Source organism: Erithacus rubecula, assembly GCF_903797595.1.
Source record: "Erithacus rubecula genome assembly, chromosome: 3".
In the NCBI taxonomy this organism is placed as follows: Eukaryota; Metazoa; Chordata; class Aves; order Passeriformes; family Muscicapidae; genus Erithacus; species Erithacus rubecula.
The window spans coordinates 4,114,612-4,132,205 of NC_136689.1; the positions used below are offsets into that span (position 1 = coordinate 4,114,612).

The 17,594-nt window shown below is 44.7% G+C and overlaps 1 protein-coding gene across 6 annotated transcripts in view; it reads right to left on the minus strand.

The window, feature by feature from the left end:
• LOC306799984 (mitogen-activated protein kinase kinase kinase 3-like) overlaps positions 1 to 17,594 on the minus strand; it is a 159,702-nt gene that overhangs the window by 40,714 nt on the left and 101,394 nt on the right. For all 6 annotated transcript variants that reach the window (XM_079301693.1, XM_079301696.1, XM_079301695.1 and 3 more), the window contains 2 exons: positions 13,206 to 13,284; positions 530 to 639 (listed from right to left, as the gene is read on the minus strand). In XM_079301693.1, coding sequence (XP_079157819.1) covers positions 530 to 639; positions 13,206 to 13,209 — 114 coding nt within the window. In that variant the 5' untranslated portion in view covers positions 13,210 to 13,284. The remainder of the gene's footprint in view (positions 1 to 529; positions 640 to 13,205; positions 13,285 to 17,594) is intronic.

A 17,594-nucleotide genomic window follows, 5' to 3' on the forward strand; every position in this document is an offset into this window, starting at 1 on the left:
AACTTCTGGGTTTAGGAGCATAAAGATAAACAGCAGTAACTCCTAATTAAACACTTTATGTAAGAATGACATTATTCCTCCCCAAAGAGCCTGGGTGTCTACAGCTCAGAATTGGCAGTCTGTCCTTCAGATATCTGAAGTAAATGTGTAGATAATAAATATTGTATTTCATTAATGCTGTCAATAGAAAACAATTGACTTATCTAAGTGCTAGAGCTGCACAGCCTGAAACAAGTTCTGCAACTTTCAGTGCTAAACAAGAGTTAGAAGTGCCTTGAAGTGGGACTCAAATCTCAGTTCCAGACTCAGTTGTTATATTTATGAATAATTTGGGATATTACTCTGCTCCTCTGTGATACAGGAACACCTGCAACTTCCTTTCAGCTCTCCAAAGAGAGAGGTCATAAACCTTGTAACTTGGTAAAATTATGGTATTTCTGATGTGCTAAGCACATGTTAACTTCAGTTCTAACATTTAAACTCTGCCAGCATGGCAAGCACCTCTGTGGTCTGCTGGAATTTGCCATACCTGTTTGTTGGAGTGGACACTGGTTTTATTCCTGTTGTTGTCCAGCAGACCCCCACACTTGCCCAATGCAGCCAAATCCTTCATAATAGAGTTCAGAGCTTCTTCTTCATCTGCAAGAAAAGAAGAGACAACTGAGGTGTAGAAGACAACCCTGCCCTGGGATGTGCAGAGTGAAAATACAGCACTGCAAATATAAACTTCCAGCACAAATGGGTCAAAAGACAATGTCAAGCCTTCCTATTAAGAGAAACATTCCAAGACCACACCAATCTCTCCCAGCCCAGTCTGTCTTCAAAATACAGGTTCCTTCATCACAGAGGAGACACAATGAGATGTCACTGTCCCCACCTGAAAGGGCCTGCAAGAAAGCTGGAGAAGGACTCTCCATAAGGGCATGCAGTGATAGGACAAAAGAAAATGCCATTAAATTCAAAGAGGGCAAGTTTAACTTAGATATTAGGAAGAAATTTCCCTCTGTGAGGGTGGTGAGACCCTGGCACAGTTGCCCAGGTGTGGCTCTCCCATCCCTGGACATGTACAAGGCCAGGATGGATGGGGCTAGGAGTAACCTGGGCTAGTGGAAGGTGTTTGTGTCTTTCCTCCCTCTTCTTTAAAGGTGCTCAAGAGCCACAATTAACTTCCACAACCAGAAGCAGTGAGAAACCAGGGGAGAGGACAAGGAACCCATGAGAAAAGAAAGAAACCCAGCAATGCTGGACAGAAGAGACAGAACCCTCATAGGATTTGTGATTTCTGCAGTAATGGGAGAGCTTTGCTTTCAGATCTAATGGGTCCTTCAATCTCCTTTTCAATACTTTAACATCTGTGCTTGTGGGCTCTTCAAGCAGCTGTGAAGTGTTAAATGCAAAATACCAACCACAAGGACTCAGAACCCTGTCACAACCCAGGGCAGGGCACAAGTGTTCGGGGTGTGTGAGACCCCACTGCACACTCCATGCCCATAACACAGCCAAGGCAAACATTAGGCACATGCAGCTATTACTGTAAAAAAATACAAACACAGCTACAAATCTTGTCTAAAAATTAGTGCCTCCAGGGACAGAACCACCCCTACGGCAGGCCAGCCTGCAGATTTAATTCAAAGTCCACAAATATGTGAAAAATGACAAAAACTACATGAAATCAGACAGGACTGGACCCAAACACTGAGGGTGTTTCCCCAGGGAGGTGTATGTTCTGGATTCTCAGATATAACACCATCTCTTTTTCTGCTCCTCCTGCTGGGTTCTATGAGCACTGAAGTTATGAAAAAATTCAGATATATGAGAGAAAGACTTCTCTTGCATGCTCTGCTCCCACAGTATAATAAAGAAATAAGGGGGAAAAAAAAAGGGGGGGAAATGTTTAAATCCAGTCTCACATCTCAGAACTCAGAAATGAACTCTAATGCCTACATGAAAATATTAGGAAAAAGCCTACATTTTCCTGTAAGCAACATGTGTCTATATGCTCAATATATAAGCATATCTGCATATGAATACTAAAAATATAATTGATAAAATGATAAAATTCATACCTAGGTATATTAAAATGTAATCCCTTTTGTCTTCCACATTTCCCTATTTACTAAAAGCACAGATATTTTTTTCCTGAGGGGTGGCAGAGAGCACAGCCTGAAAGGCTACAGGAAAGAACTCAAGCAAAAGAGAACTTTTAGTTCAAGTTCAAGAGGGAAAAAAAAAAAGAAACCAAAAAAGCCACAACAATAAAAACAAAAATCCAACAAACACATCCAGACCATCCCCAAAGTCCAGGTTTGGGGTGTTTTTCTTTTGCTATTGTTTTGTTTTTTTTAAGGGCCTCTGGGACAAGCATAGTTTTCCACATAGATTTTGTAGTAGGAAAATACACAATTAAAAAAGGAAAAAAGCCCTTTTTTTGTGGAGGGGGAGGGACAAACCCACAAAAACAAAACCCCCTTATGCTGCCCTCCAGGAATTTTCCACCAAAGCTTTAATCTCTACAGAGTCCCTCACTTTTTTTTTTTTTCCAGCCAGTGACAACACAAGTTTCCTGAGCTGCCTGACACAAAACACAATCTGAAATGTCCTGGGCCAACAGGGCCAGCAGAGCCTGGTTTGGTACCAAAACCACCCAATTCCTCACCCCTCTCTACTTCCAAACTTCCCTGGCAACATCTTCCAGAAGAAAAACCTCTGGTCAACCCACCAGTGCCCTGGTTTACATAACATTGTCTTCCCCCTCTATGTACACATTAATCTTGCCAAACTCTTTGTAACAGTCCAAACACAGGTTTAAAAATTCCTGGTGCTGCAAATCCAATAATAAGTCACATTTCTTAGGAAGACAGGCTAAAAAACTCTGCCAGAAGTGACCCTTTACATCTCTCCAAACCTAGCAAAGCAAGGAGAATCCACCCATTATCAGTAACTGCTTAAATTCAGCTGGTTTCCAGAAATCCCCAACGATCAGCTTAATAAGGCCTAGAATAAGTGGTGTAAAAATGGGCTCCAGCTGTTATGAATCAGGTACTGAAGGAAAAAAAAGGAAAGAAGCTATTTCTTGTATTTGATTGTTAAAGCAGCATTTTCCTTCCTTTATCCACAAAACAACTACACAAAAGAGCATTCTGAAAAGGATTTTTAGTTAAACATGAGTGTTGATTGTTCAACAACTAAAATCCACATCCAAGACACCACTGCTACAAAATAAGATAACTTCTTCCTATACAAACATAAAAGAAGCAACAAACTTCATGTACAAGCATCCTCCTGCTGCTGGAGGGTGAAAGATGACTTAAGCACAAGCAGAAATACAGTATTTCCTTAAACTAATGTATTTCTATGTGGTTAAGTATTTCTCAGCTGCTTTTAACAGTGTGTTTTCACTCCAGGAGAACTGAGATTTCAGGGAGGCAATGACCAAAACCTCAACTGCTCAAAACAAATCCCCCCACACCAGGCTCTGAAGCAACTTCTGAGCAGCAGCACAATTTGCATCATCGGTTGCAAAATCAACACTTCCCAGTCCTCTCTGGGACAGCTTTGCACAGGCACTGATGCTTCCCAGACTGAACCTCCTGCCCATCCTAATTACAGCTCTTGGGGTCTCCAAGCTGACTCCCAAGAAGGGTGGAGGACTTTGTTCCATGGAAATACGCAGCCAGCTCAGCCAGTGCAGTCAAAATTCAAACAAGCACTGGAGCTAACTGGATAATTAAATCCAAATGCCACTCCCAAGCCTTTCCAGCAGAAGGGGTGTCACAGGCTGCTCCTGCTCTCTTTGGCTTGGTTTGAGTCAGGAGAGGGTGAAGGGTGGATGGCTCTCCCAAGGACAAAATGCCAATTTTTGTCAGGAATCCCGTGCCCCAGGGACAGGAAAAAATCCTGTTCTCCTGATCCAGCCCTGGCAGGACCCAAATATTCTTCAGCCTTGTGAGAAGGCAGCACAGCAGACACCTCCCCAGGCTCTGCCATGGCTCCAGAACAAAACAGCTGCAAGTTGCACAACACCAATGAAGTATCCTTGGATCTGGGATGGACTTGAGAGACTCCTGGAAATCTTTGTGCAACGTGAGCAGGTTCCTGCTCCCAACAACCTCCTGGGCCAGCTCTACTCTGGCATCATTTTGCACAAATTCACTTAAGGTGCTGTGGCTGACAGGATGAATTGTACAGCAAATCCCACTTGATCTCCAACACAACATGTAAACAGGATTATTTCTACCATGGAAGATCAGGACAGAGAAAAGCTGATTATAGAGACAACAAAAATGAAACTTAAAAATAAATTGTGTTTAGTACTATTCCTCTGTCCCCAGTGTCTCTTCTTCCATCATCTTTCAGCTATTTCCCTTAGTAGGAAACTAATTTCTTTCTTCTCTGCTTTCCACCAACACACTTAATTTTGTGCTTTTTAAATCAGCTTCCTGTGACAAAGCTTGTTTGATCACACTGCCAAGCCCTTCCAACCAAGGATCACTTCCAACCAAAAAGAATAGATGTTTCAAAAGATATTAATTTCCCAGAGGTTTGGGGGTGGGGGAAATATCCATAACCACAGAGAGGAATACACAGGAGCAGAAAGCCAAGAGCACTCCCAGGAAGCAATGACCAGTGGAACTCCAGTAGACAGGGTTTGCATTTTTACTAAAATACACTCATCCATTTTGGCAGGATCCTAGATCAAAACCAGAATGCCTCCATCTCTCATCAAGTTTTCAGTTCTGCAAGATGTTAAGACTCTCAAGTCCCAGGCATTACCAGTATGAATCTGGGGTATTTGGCTACTTGGCAAATCCAAGCAGGGAGTGAAACCAAAAACCAGCAGATGACACATCCTCCTGCCCTTCAGAGACACATTTCCAGTGCTGCTATGTGGCCTTGGCTCCAGCCTGGGTGAGGGAGAGAGGAACCTGGACTTTCAGTCTTAGTACAACAAGTTCACTGCTCAAAGAGAAAAAAAAAAAAAAAAAAAAAAAACTTTAAAAGGGAGAAATAAAAAGCCTGAAGGTCAACAGGGACCACCCAAAACAATTCAAGAGTCAGGAGAGAAAGCAAATGAAGAAGGGACAAAGGAACAATTTAGCTGTGTGATGGTCTAGACATTGCTGTTATTGTTGGCTTGACTAATAGGTCATTGCTAAGAGGCAGCTTATGGTAGTTCCATGAAGCTGCTTCCATCAACACTGGAAAAAAAAAATTTTAAGAAAAAGCAGTAGCTGGATGAAGCCCACAGGAAAGCCTGCAGAAATAAAGCAGAATCCTGTAAAACATGGTGAGTTGTGATTCTCTCTCACACACACCAGGCAGAACCAGGGCTAGGAAGAGTGGGGGAAAAGTCCTGGGTGGTGCAGTAGGGAGGAATATTGCCCTGTGAGTCATTCCTGAGCAGGGCTGGAGCAGGCAGCTCCAGGGCTCTGCAGGCACTTGGATCCAGAGAAAAACCTCAGATGTGACCACTCGTGGTCACTGAAGATCCCACTGTGCTTTTCACAGCCCTGATGCTGATGGAGCATTTGCCTGTGTAAACTCCAGCAGCACCCTCCAGTGCCAGCATCCACCTCTCCAGAAGGTGATGCAGCCACTGGGGATGTCCCCAGGCAGAGGGAAGAGCTCTGTGAAAGTTGAGAAGGGAATGAAGAGAGGATGGGGAACCACACAAACACTGTCACCTTCAGTAAAAGCCCTTCCAATAGGCAAAGCCTCAAATATATAGTGACAAAAACACAAATATACAACAGCACAGTGAAAATAATTATAGAGCCAGTGATGATGACTCTGACAATGCTGAATTTGATCTGAAGAGATATCACCCTTTCCTTTTCACTGGCTTTTTTTGAGAATACAGTTTTTGGATTGACTGCTAAGTGATAAATATTATATACCAAAGGGAATCTGAACTGAAAGGCAAGACTCTCTCTCCTGGCATCACTCAGTTCCTGCAAAGGGCAGCCCCTATCCCAATGGAATTTCAACTACATGGTCAGAGGGAAAGGGAGATGGGCTGGATTTTGTCTCATTTAATGGGCAGAAATCTGAGACAGACAAAAGCCTTGCTCAAGACCACACGAGTCTGCAGCCAGAGCTAAGCACATTAAAGGAGCTTAAATTCAGAGAGGACTTAACTTGATCTGGCCTTCCTGGCTGTATACAAAGTGCACAGCAATTCATTTAGCAGCTTCCACATCCCAGCTTTGACCTGGGATCACACAAAACAGCCTCTTCAGAAAGCCTTAGCTGGAAGAGCTCATGTACTTACTGCAGTAACCCCTCTTTGCAACAAATATCTCAATTCCAGTTGAGAATAGAGCTTACTCTGTATTCTATTCATTAGATCTTGATACCCCTGCATCTTGGAGACCCCTCTGTTCATCAACACTCCCCATCTTCTCCAGACTGTGATTTCATCTCCTTTTAATCCTTCTTCCCTTAAGTAAATTGAAATACACAGCTTGTGCCACTACAGTGATACCTTCATTGATTTCTGCAGCTCTTTCCAGTGGGATATTTTTGGCTTTGTTGCAATTTTTTAAATTAAGAGGAAAGATCAAAGGAGCACATAATGTTCAGTGGCCAAAGCACCTTTTCATGTCTGTTTGCTATGGGATCAGGAGGTCACAGCAAACCTGGCCCACATGTTCCAGTGGAAGTCCACATCTGTCAGACCAGCAGCCACCTGGGCTGCCCTCCCAGGAGGTCAGGGCCAGACCAGGCCAGGTCTCTCCTGGTCCAGGGAACAGGAACACATGTGAGAGCACATGTCAAAGAACTTGCTTGTGGAGATAAATGCTGCCTTTTCTCCAAAAGCCAGACAGGGAAAAGGTTGTAGACAAAGAAAAATCATGAGATGGGTTTTTTCAGTACCTGCAAACACCCTGAACAGGCAGGTACAGCTAAAGCATTCAGGCTGTGCACAAACACCAAGGAGCCAAGATACCAAACCAGCACAGACTTGATGATCTGAAGGGTCTTTTCTAAAAGAAATTATTCTGATTTTTAACAGAAGGGATCAATTAGTAAGTAAATACCATCACTGACTGCCCCAGTCAATACCAGGAAGGAGCCCAGTGAGCCAGAGGCTCAGGAGCCTGACCTGGATCATGACAAAAGGCCCCAAATAAGCTAAGAAGGGACCCATACACTCTGCCAGGCATCTACAAACACTGTTGTGCAATTCACCCCCCTTGGAAGGGCTGTCTGTGAATGATCTGTGGCCAGCAGTGTGCTGCCTGCACCCCCCCAGTGAGACCCAGACAAACCTCCCCATAAATCCAACCCACACACACAAAGCATCCTGCCACTGTCTGGAGCCATGTCCAGAGTCTGATAAAGAGAAAAATTATCCAATTACCTCCTCCAGAGCAGAGTGCAGTGCAGCAGACAGCAGTGGAGCACATTCCCTTTGCAAGTCAGCAAAGGCTCAGCAGCAGCTGGATCCTGCTGCCCTTCTCCCTGCTGCAGCCCCACCCAAGGGATGCCAAGGTCACCCCTGTGCAGGACTCAAGGGCAGGGCACAGCCCAGCAGGTCAAGCAGAGCAATTACACAGGAGGAAAGACCCTCCTAATGTGCTGGAGTTCTTGGCAGGAGTTTGCTCACTGATGTCTTGAGCTCAGGACACACAAACTCATGTAGAAAACCAATGCTGAGATGTGCTGGGGGTTCTTGTAAGCACATTCATTCTTCTCAGAGAATTATGATGCTAAAGGGTGCATCAGGTAGAAGAGATTATTAACCTTCAACCTGACAAATTGATGCTCAATTCTTGCCCTCCTTAAATGGCATTGGTTTGGATTTTTAATTCCACTTCTAGAGCACAATCAGTAATTGCTTTGTGAAAAACAAAACCAAAGCCATCAGAGACTCTTGACAGCTGCAGATGTCCATCACACCAAGTGCCCAACAGAACACCTGTGGGTTCAGGGCACAGTTACACTATCCCACATTCCTTTCTTTGGGGCTAGAGCTAAGTTCCTGCCTCCTATTCCCCCTCTACCCCATGCTAGCCCTCAGTGATCCATACAACTACTGGAAAAATTGCATAGTTAAATTGGAGACCATGTTGGGATTAAAAACAACCCTTCCTTTACATCCCCCTGCAAAAGGGTAGAGAAAGCAGAGTTCAGGAATGGGCTTGGAAAGGAAGGCAAAAATCCATTTAAAAAAAACTGAACCAGTTATTTTAAAAATCAAATGTATATCACAAATAACTAAATCAAATTACCAATGACAGGACCCAACCAGTCTCCAAAATACTCATGCACACAAACAAGTAAACACCCCCAATGTACTACAGCCATACTAACACTCCAATCAATTAATGAGAGCATTGAGAAAAGAGCAAAAAAGACCAATGTGGCACACAAATTCGCATACTATGGTAGAACCCATTTGAGAGCCAGGGTGAGATCATGAAGAGCTTGAACTGCCCTCTGAATTTCCCCAGGAAAAACCAAAAGCAAAGGCAAAGCTACTGGGACTGCACCTCAGTTTAACAGAGTTGAGAGTGATGCCCTTAAAACCCTGAGTGATCAGTACCCTGCAAACACCAAAACCAAAGCCTTTGGGATGGCAAGTTCTATCACACATGGAAGTTTCAGTGGTTAGGCCACAAATCAAACAAGAAATTTCTCCTGATGAGCTGCAAAGCGCCGTGGCAGAACCCAAATGTTCCCTGGCCCCAGAGGCTGCCATGGAAAAGGACTTGGGATCCAAAAGGTGTTTGGTTTAGCTCAGGGCAGGGAAAGCAAGGTTACATCTGTGGTTCACCACAAGCCTCCACTCCCAAAATAGCCATCCCTGACAGCACAAGTAAAATTCCACAGGATCAGAGCCACTGGCAGAGCTTTCCCAGGCTCTGCACACACTGCTCTCCTCCACAGCCACAGCCCTGGGCACAGCTGTCACCACAAGTCCCCTGCACATCCCTGCACACTTGGAAGGTGGCAAAGCCCAGCTGTGCAGCCAATTCCCCCCCAGGGACAGCCCATGACATCCTGACAGCAGCTCTCTCTCAGCTCCCCACCTCCAGCAGCTCAGGAGCACAACCCATGGAGGTGCTGCCACCTCACAGCCTTCACTCCTCCTTGGCCAATGGGAAAAATGTCTGGGTTGAAACTAGGTGGCATTTGGTGGGGGAAGATTTGCTGAAGAGGGCAGAGTTTGGGCAAACAGCTGCTGCCCATCACATCCAGGCAGTGACTGGGATGCTGGAACAGAAGACAGGATCTCTGAGCCCAACCATAAACCTACCACTGCCCATGACAAACCCCTTGTTTCTCATTGCTTTTGCAAATTAAAGTTAGTCTAGGAGAGCTGCAAGCAGGGGCTAGACCCCTAAAAAGCAAAACTAACCACATTTAAGAAAATTTCTGCATGCCTGTAACTCTGCTACTCCTCACCACTTCAAAGGCTTCTTATCCCACAAGAAACTTTCACAACTTTTTTGCTAACTCTGCCCTTTGCTCCACAAACACCAATTTTCCTCTAATGGATTAGCATAATTAAATTAAACTTGGGCCAATTATTCCAGCAGTTTCCCTGCTAAGCTTAAGCCTTTCTTCAGAAAGAGAAAATTTTATGTGCCTGAAAGGCAGCCTGGTTTTTTTCCACCTCTATCATTTGGTCTAATAAAAGATATTACCTCTCCCCACAACCTGTACCTCTCTCTTGAGCACACTTGAAAGGAGAAAAATGTTTACCCAGCAAAGAAATGTAACTGGCAAGTTATTTCCCCTGACTGGCTCCAATACCTCTGAAGGTTATTTGAGGGATCATAAAGAACTCGTTCTCCCTCCCAGCCCAGCTACTTCCAGCACTCAAAGCCTCAGCCCAGAGCCCATGAACTCCTAACCTGCTGCTGCAGCAACAGCTGCAACATTTCAGATGTGGTGCAAGTCTTATCCCACATCCCCCAGGTGCCCAGGGCACCCTAAATTTGAACCCTGGGTACAATGGGTGCAAAGCCAGGAAAGGGAGAAGGAGACCATGGGCACCTTTTAACTCAGACACCTCTCAAAAACAACAAAATCTGAGCTAGAAAGCCTGATGTGTATTATATTATAAAGTACTGCAAGTCAACATGAATTATTTTTTCTTGAATAGCTTTCAGCATACAAAGATAAAAAAAAAAAAGCAATAAGGAAGTAAAGAGCAAAAGCATTGTCTGCTGAGGAATGAGGAAAAGATGGCATGGGAGGGCTGAGACACCCATGGGATAGGATCTGTTCTGCCCCCATCACCTCCAACAGTTCTCTCTGTTTCACCAGCCCCCCAAACACTCAAGGAACTGGGCAGAATGGCCATGCCATGACTGTTTAAATAAGCCTTCAGCTGTGCCTTCTGCCAGCTCAGCCTGCAATCACACACTCTGTCCACTCAATACCACAAACAATACCATTCTCCCATCTCCCACACCTCAGATGACCTTCCTGCTGAAGCAAAAGTCACCCTCACTCCAGAAAAGCACTAAAGACCCAAACCTTTGAGTTGGATGGATGCAGAATAGATCAGCCTTTCTGGAGTTTTTACTACCAGAAACACACATACATGCACACAGTATTTCATAACCACAATTGAGAACAATTAATTGATTTTTAAAATAAAAATTTACGCAACAAACAAGCTGGTGCTTTTTGTACCATGATCTGCAGTTTTAGTATTACTTTTACTGTGATGTCATGTTTAAACACAGTAATCTTTAATACTTATTGGTCATGGTTTTTGCACTGGAGATGTGGACACCTTTGAAAGTGTCCATAAGCACTATTGGATTTGGTTTGGATGTAGCCCCTGCCAGGCTCTTGCACTGCCCAAGGTGTATCAATGAATTCCTATTTTACTCCTTTTGCCCTGCCTAGTATCTCTTCCAGGTCAGCAATTCCAGGCATCAGTTTGATCAAATTCCAAAGAGCCTTGGACACTTGAGGAGAGGTTGCAGATAGAAATGGACTGTAAGATGAATAAAAAGACTTAATGCCAAGGACTTAGGCTGGTCCCAAGCTGGCACATGCAGAGACACTGCACCAGCCCTGGGACACCCCAGCTGCACAGGGCTGGTCCAAGCACTGCATGACACAGATGCCAGAAGTCCCCACTTCCCACCTTGTGGTCACCATGCAAGGTCATGCAGCTTCTCTAGAAAATGTCTAGGAGTGAACAGTCCTGAACTCTGACACACTGAGCAAATAGGGTATCAGAAAGAAAAAAAACCCCACAAACCAACATGGTATAGACTGTCAGACTACCTCATCCAACACATCTCTGTGGTCTTTTCCAGAAGGAAATAGATAATAAATAAATTTCCCTTGCAAATGTTCTCTCATCCCAATGCATCGAGTAAACAAACATATATGAAAGGAAGAGGGCGAGAAGTGAAACTAATAAACCCTCAACATTTAGCCTGAATTTCTGTATATCAGCAAAGCTATTACAGTGATTCTTTAACTGAGAAGCACCACTCAGGGACACTGATGGAGACACACAACACTTCACCCATCTCACCCTGGCAGCTGAGCCACAGACCAGACTGGGATCACAGCATGATCCCACCTGGACAGATCCTGGCAGATCTAACCCCAGACAGGTGTGGGTGCTGCTGGTGATGAGCCAGACCAGACTGGGATCACAGCATGATCCCACCTGGACAGATCCTGGCAGATCTAACCCCAGACAGGTGTGGGTGCTGCTGGTGATGAGCCAGACCAGACTGGGATCACAGCATGATCCCACCTGGACAGATCCTGGCAGATCTAACCCCAGACAGGTGTGGGTGCTGCTGGTGATGAGCCAGACCAGACTGGGATCACAGCATGATCCCACCTGGACAGATCCTGGAAGATCTAACCCCAGACAGGTGTGGGTGCTGCTGGTGATGAGCCACAGCAATGACATCTTGGTGAGGGGACATGCACAGCACCTTCCACCCACACACAAGTGCAAGAACAACTCCAAACCTGCACAGGGCTCTATTGATTCAGCTCCCATTCCCAAAAACAGCCACAGTGCCTCTCTTCACTACAGAACTCTCACAATTAATGCTGCCCTGGTGCACCCACACTACACTTGCAGCTGGCAGGCTGAAGGCACCTTCAGCAGGTTCTATCCACCACTCTGTGTACAAGAAATCACCAAATTTACAGTCTCCTGAGAAGTGGACTGGAGCCAGCAACTCCTCCCCTGCTGGGCAAGTCTGAGCTTTCCTTGTTAAAATAACCCACATTGCCTTGACAAAACAGTGACTTTTGTCCCAAAGTGAAAATGTTTCTAAAAAATTTTGGGGTTAGTCACCAGGGATTTTAAACTGAAATTTGTCATTCTTTATACTGAAGAAGCAGATCTGGACTTTCTCTTCTCTTCCCTTTTTTTTTAACCTAGTTTTAAATTAGCCCTCTTCCCACAAAATCTCTCTTCTAGGTAACAGAGAAAGAACAAAAAAAACACATAAATCATAAAGCATTCTGTGATTCTACACACTTGCAAGAACAAACCCTACATTTACTGATATTCCCACACACATCACTTTTTTTCCTTCTTTAAAAGCACCATTTCAGCCATCCCTGAAAAGTTTTGGGTGAACTTGTGCAAATGCTCCAAATGTGCAAATAAAGCAGATTCACATTCAGCCAGGACTCCAAGATCTCTTCTCATTTCTTGGGTCACCAGCTCAGTGCCATTTAAGCACTTCCAAGTGGTCCCAATTCCTGACAATTCTCTTCAGGAGAAAGTTCTTATCTTTAGAGATAAGATCAAAATCATTATGTACCTCCAGAACTATAAAGAATTCCCACTTAATAAAGTTTTCCTCAGACTCACAGACTATCTGATACACAACTGTTCCAGAAGAAGAGGGAGAAGGTGGAAGTAATCCAGGTCACCAGTTAGAAAAGCAATATATTCAGGCTTTCAAACAGAAAATTCCTTGGGAGAAGATCTACAGAGAATGAAGAATGCAGAGAAATACAGGGCACACTTGGGAAAAGACTGCACCTAGAATATGACCCACCAGATCATACTCAGAATAAAGAGAAAATTTATCTAATTTTGGCACAACTAAAATGCTAAACATAAGTTAGAAAGCAACATCATATTCAGAGCATCTTAGCCATGTCCACTAGTCTGTTGCCACTCTTAGTAGTCCCAACCAAAATTAACAGGCTGCAGAAAATTATTTGTTCCAAGGGAATCCAGTTCTTACCCATCTTTCCATCTACATCAGGCCTCCATTCCACTGGTCCCAGACTCTTGTGCCTTATCCTCCTCTCTCAAGCATCCACCTGTAACAAACACACAGATTAATTTTGATGTGACAACAGGGTCGTGGACCACTTTTCAAAGCCTCTCCCCACCATCCCCTGGGAAAGAGGAAAAGGAGAACCTTTAGTCAGGAATGGAGACCAGGAGTCTGCACACAAAGATAGCTACAAAATTGGGACCTTCATGGCTTTAAAACCTTGTACCTCAACAGCAGAACATGTTAAGTACATTACATTTTAATGTGTTTTTACATGATTAATGTAACCCTAAAGCAATAGCATCTTTAACACTTCAGATTCCACAGCATCCCTGTGGGATAACACTCACTTGGGGAACAGACTGACAGCAGGACATGGAAAAACAGTCCCGAATCAAAGCAGAAACCTAAATTTAGGCCTTTCAAATGGCAAAGTTTCAAAGCTTCAAGGTTTCCCAAGGCTGGACTAGCTTTCCCCTGACTGCATGGGGAAAAAAAGCTGAGTGCAGGCAGCTCCCAGCAGCAGTGACTGCCCCATACATCCCTCATGGGAGGTGTGTACCAGGGAGTCCCCCCAGAGTTTCTGCCCCCAACACCAGCACAGAATTGGGCTCAGTGATTACCCATTCCTGCATTCAGCCAAACTCTCACACCCAGTAAGGTTTTCTGAGACTTTTTTAGTCATCAAGAAACTAAAGCTTACTGGAACCTGTCCTGCTCACTAATGAAAAGCTTCATTTTAGACTGAACAAAGTAAAAATCACCTAAACATGGGCACCTTTTAAAGGGCACTGTGATAGAAGACATCAAATTCCACTTCAGCTGCCTGATAAGCCCTCAGATTTCTTGGTCATAAATCTGTGTGATGGCACAAGAAAAAGGAGAAACACCTCAAGAACTTGATCAGACCTGCACAGGGAATAAGATATTGCTGTTCTGCAGCCACTGCTGCCTTCCAGTCACTGAGAGCTCAGGACACTGACACAGATCTTTGAGTGTTAAATATGAGGCATTGGTCAGAAATGGTAGGAAAAGGCACTTTGAAAACCACTTGGCTTGGTCAAACCAATTCAAACACAGCAACAAATCCAAGGAGAACCAGGAACAATCCCAAGCATAGATTGAAACAATTTTCTGCAGCTCTGGTGAGGGATATTTATCCAACCTATTCTGAGAGACACAAGCAGGAAGGGAAGGCAACAGATAAGAGAGCAGCAGAGGTCAAGATGTCCCTGTGTCCCCAAAAATGTTCCTTCTGCTGCAGCTTCCTCCCAGGACAGCATCACTCAGCCTGAGACCCAGGGCCACCAGCAACTCTGCTCTGCCCATTTTCAAACCAAGGAGGAGGCAAAGAAGCAACCAGACAGCTTGAATGGTTAAAAATCTGACCTCGAGAAGGAGCTGATCAGTCTGTGCAATGCTGAATCAAGAGGCAGCAGAAAACCAACAAGAAAGCAGGGTAAAAACTCCATCTGATTATAACAAGAGCAGGAAACAGCCCAAGCCTTCACTTTTGCTTTCAAAACTGCTGTGACACTTCCAGGAATTAAGCTGAGTGTATAGTTTGCACCATGGGCCACAGTCTGGATTAACTGCAAATTCCTGGGACAGCCCATGTTCATCCCTCCTATCAGAGTAATGGATTTTTCTAATGTCTTTCTGGAGACCTTCCAGACCTTTCCAAACCATATCTAGTCACAAAAACAAGCACCTACAGGAACTGTGCAAACGAGCCCTGGAAAAAACAGGTGACCTTTCCATCAGCAGAGCCCTCCCCTGTGCTGTTCTCCATCACCTCTGCCACAGCAAACCCCTGAGACCCCATTGACCAGCCCTCAGGAGCAAACCAGCCCCTGCACACAGGGCAGGAAATCTCCACTGATACACAAGAGAAAAGGGTTTTCTGTTTTAGCAGAAAATCCTTCAATGCTGAGTGCAGCCAGCCTTCAAACTGGACTGCAAACACTGGCCATTTCCGTGGCTTCCCAAAAATACATACCAGCAGCTTCCTGTTACAGAAGGACAAATTCCTGTTTCTAGTACAAATTTTGTCCTATTATTATGTCCCTTAAAAAACAAGAAGGGGGAGAAAAATAAAAAAAAAAAAAAAAAGGGAAAACCCTTTTCCTGTAGATGCTGTTCCAAGCAGCCTCTCCTCCCACTAAGCTCCCTGATCAGTGCTGGCAGTTTGGGACACAAAACCAGTGAGTATCTGAAACTGGGCTCCCACTGGCCACTGCACCACTCCCACAGAACTCTCTAAACCTACTTGAGCTGTCCCTGGTAAGCACCTGGCAAGCAGTGAGCAAGGTGTTGGCTCCCAGGGATGCTGGGGCAATATATTCCAGGTTTGTGTTGTGCAAGAGACCCTGCTGCTGCAGTCTGCTCAGGGGATTGCTGGAAGTCACTGCACTTGCAGCAAAGCTCAGTACAGATGTTCTCATCTAGGGGAAAAACAGTTTTGGTTTGCCTGAGCTGAGCTCTGCAGAGTGGCTCAACATCATTATGGCCCCATGAGTGCAGGGAATGAGTATCTGCATGAGAGATGTATGCAAGGTTATTAATTCACTTTGAAAATTGATGCCAGTTCCTCCTTTTTTTCTCCTGGGAAGGGATTTAAGCAAGACTGAGCTCAAGGGAGACAACAGCTCAGCTATGACATGGCTGTGCATCCATGACTTTTGCCTCTATGGATCTAAGTTACAGAAAGCAAAACAGGGGAGGAGAGGATGGAGAAGTGTGATCTTCTGGATGTAAGCAAAGACAAAACAAACTGACCAAGAGATTTACCATGAGGAATTACACAGGATGAAGGTTAGGAAAGCAAGAAGAGAGCAGTCCAGCATTGAGAGCTGGAGTCACTTGCAGTCTTCTGGGATTTACAGTCTCACCCACCCCAAAAAGGATTGTTCTTACCCCAGAGGCTCAGCACCCACCATAAAACAGATTCCAAGCCAGCATGTCTGGCCACTACCACAGCACAATCAAGCAGCATCTCCCTCTGCAGTTTATCATCCCCAGGCTTCCAGGGAAAGCAGCACCTACTCATTCCTGCCTGAGCACCACTTAGCACTTGGGTTTGAAGGTGTAGGGACACACCACTGTAAAAAAAATAATAATAAGCCACAGTTGCCCCTGAAATAGGGCTCGGCTGGAAAGCTACTCAAACTAGCATTGCTAAAATTGGGACTTTCCTTGTTTTTTCAAGCAGCAGGGAACATGTTGGGCTCAGAGAGTTTAACAAGCAAGAGTCAAGCGGAAAAAATCTCTCCTTTTTAAGAGCTGACCACATTAACTTTCAGCAAGTTTCCGGGAGTCCTGCCAGAGCACTGGAGTTTTGTATACTACGGAACTGTTAAAAATATTATTGTAAATGTTATTTTCAAAAAGCTTCAGAGGCCAGCACTGGGGTAGTGTTAAAAACAACAGCAAAGCAAATGAGATTGTTTTAATGGTGAGAACACAAATGTATGTGTGCTGATAGCTCAGGCAGCCTGCAGGCTTGGCAAAGAGGGATTCAAAGGCAAAAGGAGAGTGGTTGGAATACCACAGATTTTCTCTGATCATCCCAACCTCATCCTTATAGTTTTCTCTAGATACTGCAGAACATTCAACCTGCTGTACTTGAAACTACCCTGGAACTTGGATCCATGTTCTGGGATACAAAAAAACAGCTAAATTTTGGAGCCATTTCAAACACATGAGACCCTGGCATTTTCCACCCAGGTTATCCAAAGGATATACCATGCAAAGGAAGTAAAAAAAATAGCATATTAAGACTGCATCTATGTAGATGTAGCACTTAGGGACATGGTTTAGTCATGGACTTGGCAGTTCTGGCTGGACACTGATGTTAAGATTTCTTTTCCAGCCTCAATGATTCCCTGGTTCCATGTTTATGAGCACACAGCTGGGATGGACTTGCTGCAGACAAGTGTGTAACCAGCCCAGGTCTGCAGGTGTATCTCCCCAGAGAGCTCAAGGGACAAAGTTCATGAGCCAGGAGGAGGAAAATAAAACCTCCCCTGATCAGGCTAAGCTGGAAGTGACACACACAGACCAGCACAGCTCATGGAAGGAGCCAGCCCATGAAACCCAACAAACAATTCTGTATCAGAACACATCAGCTGAGGCTTCTTCTCCCCAGTTTTGGCCATAACACCCCAGAACTGCTTAAGAATCCTTCTCACAACACCTATTGCTGGGAGAAGAGGTGTGTATTTAAAAGCCATTGTGCTCAGTGGAGAATTCCTCCAGTCAGGGACCCAGCAAGGACAGCTGCACTCAACTGCTTCTGGAAAAAAATCTCCTGAGCCATCCTGCTCCTTCTAGCATGATGTGTACTGAGAATAA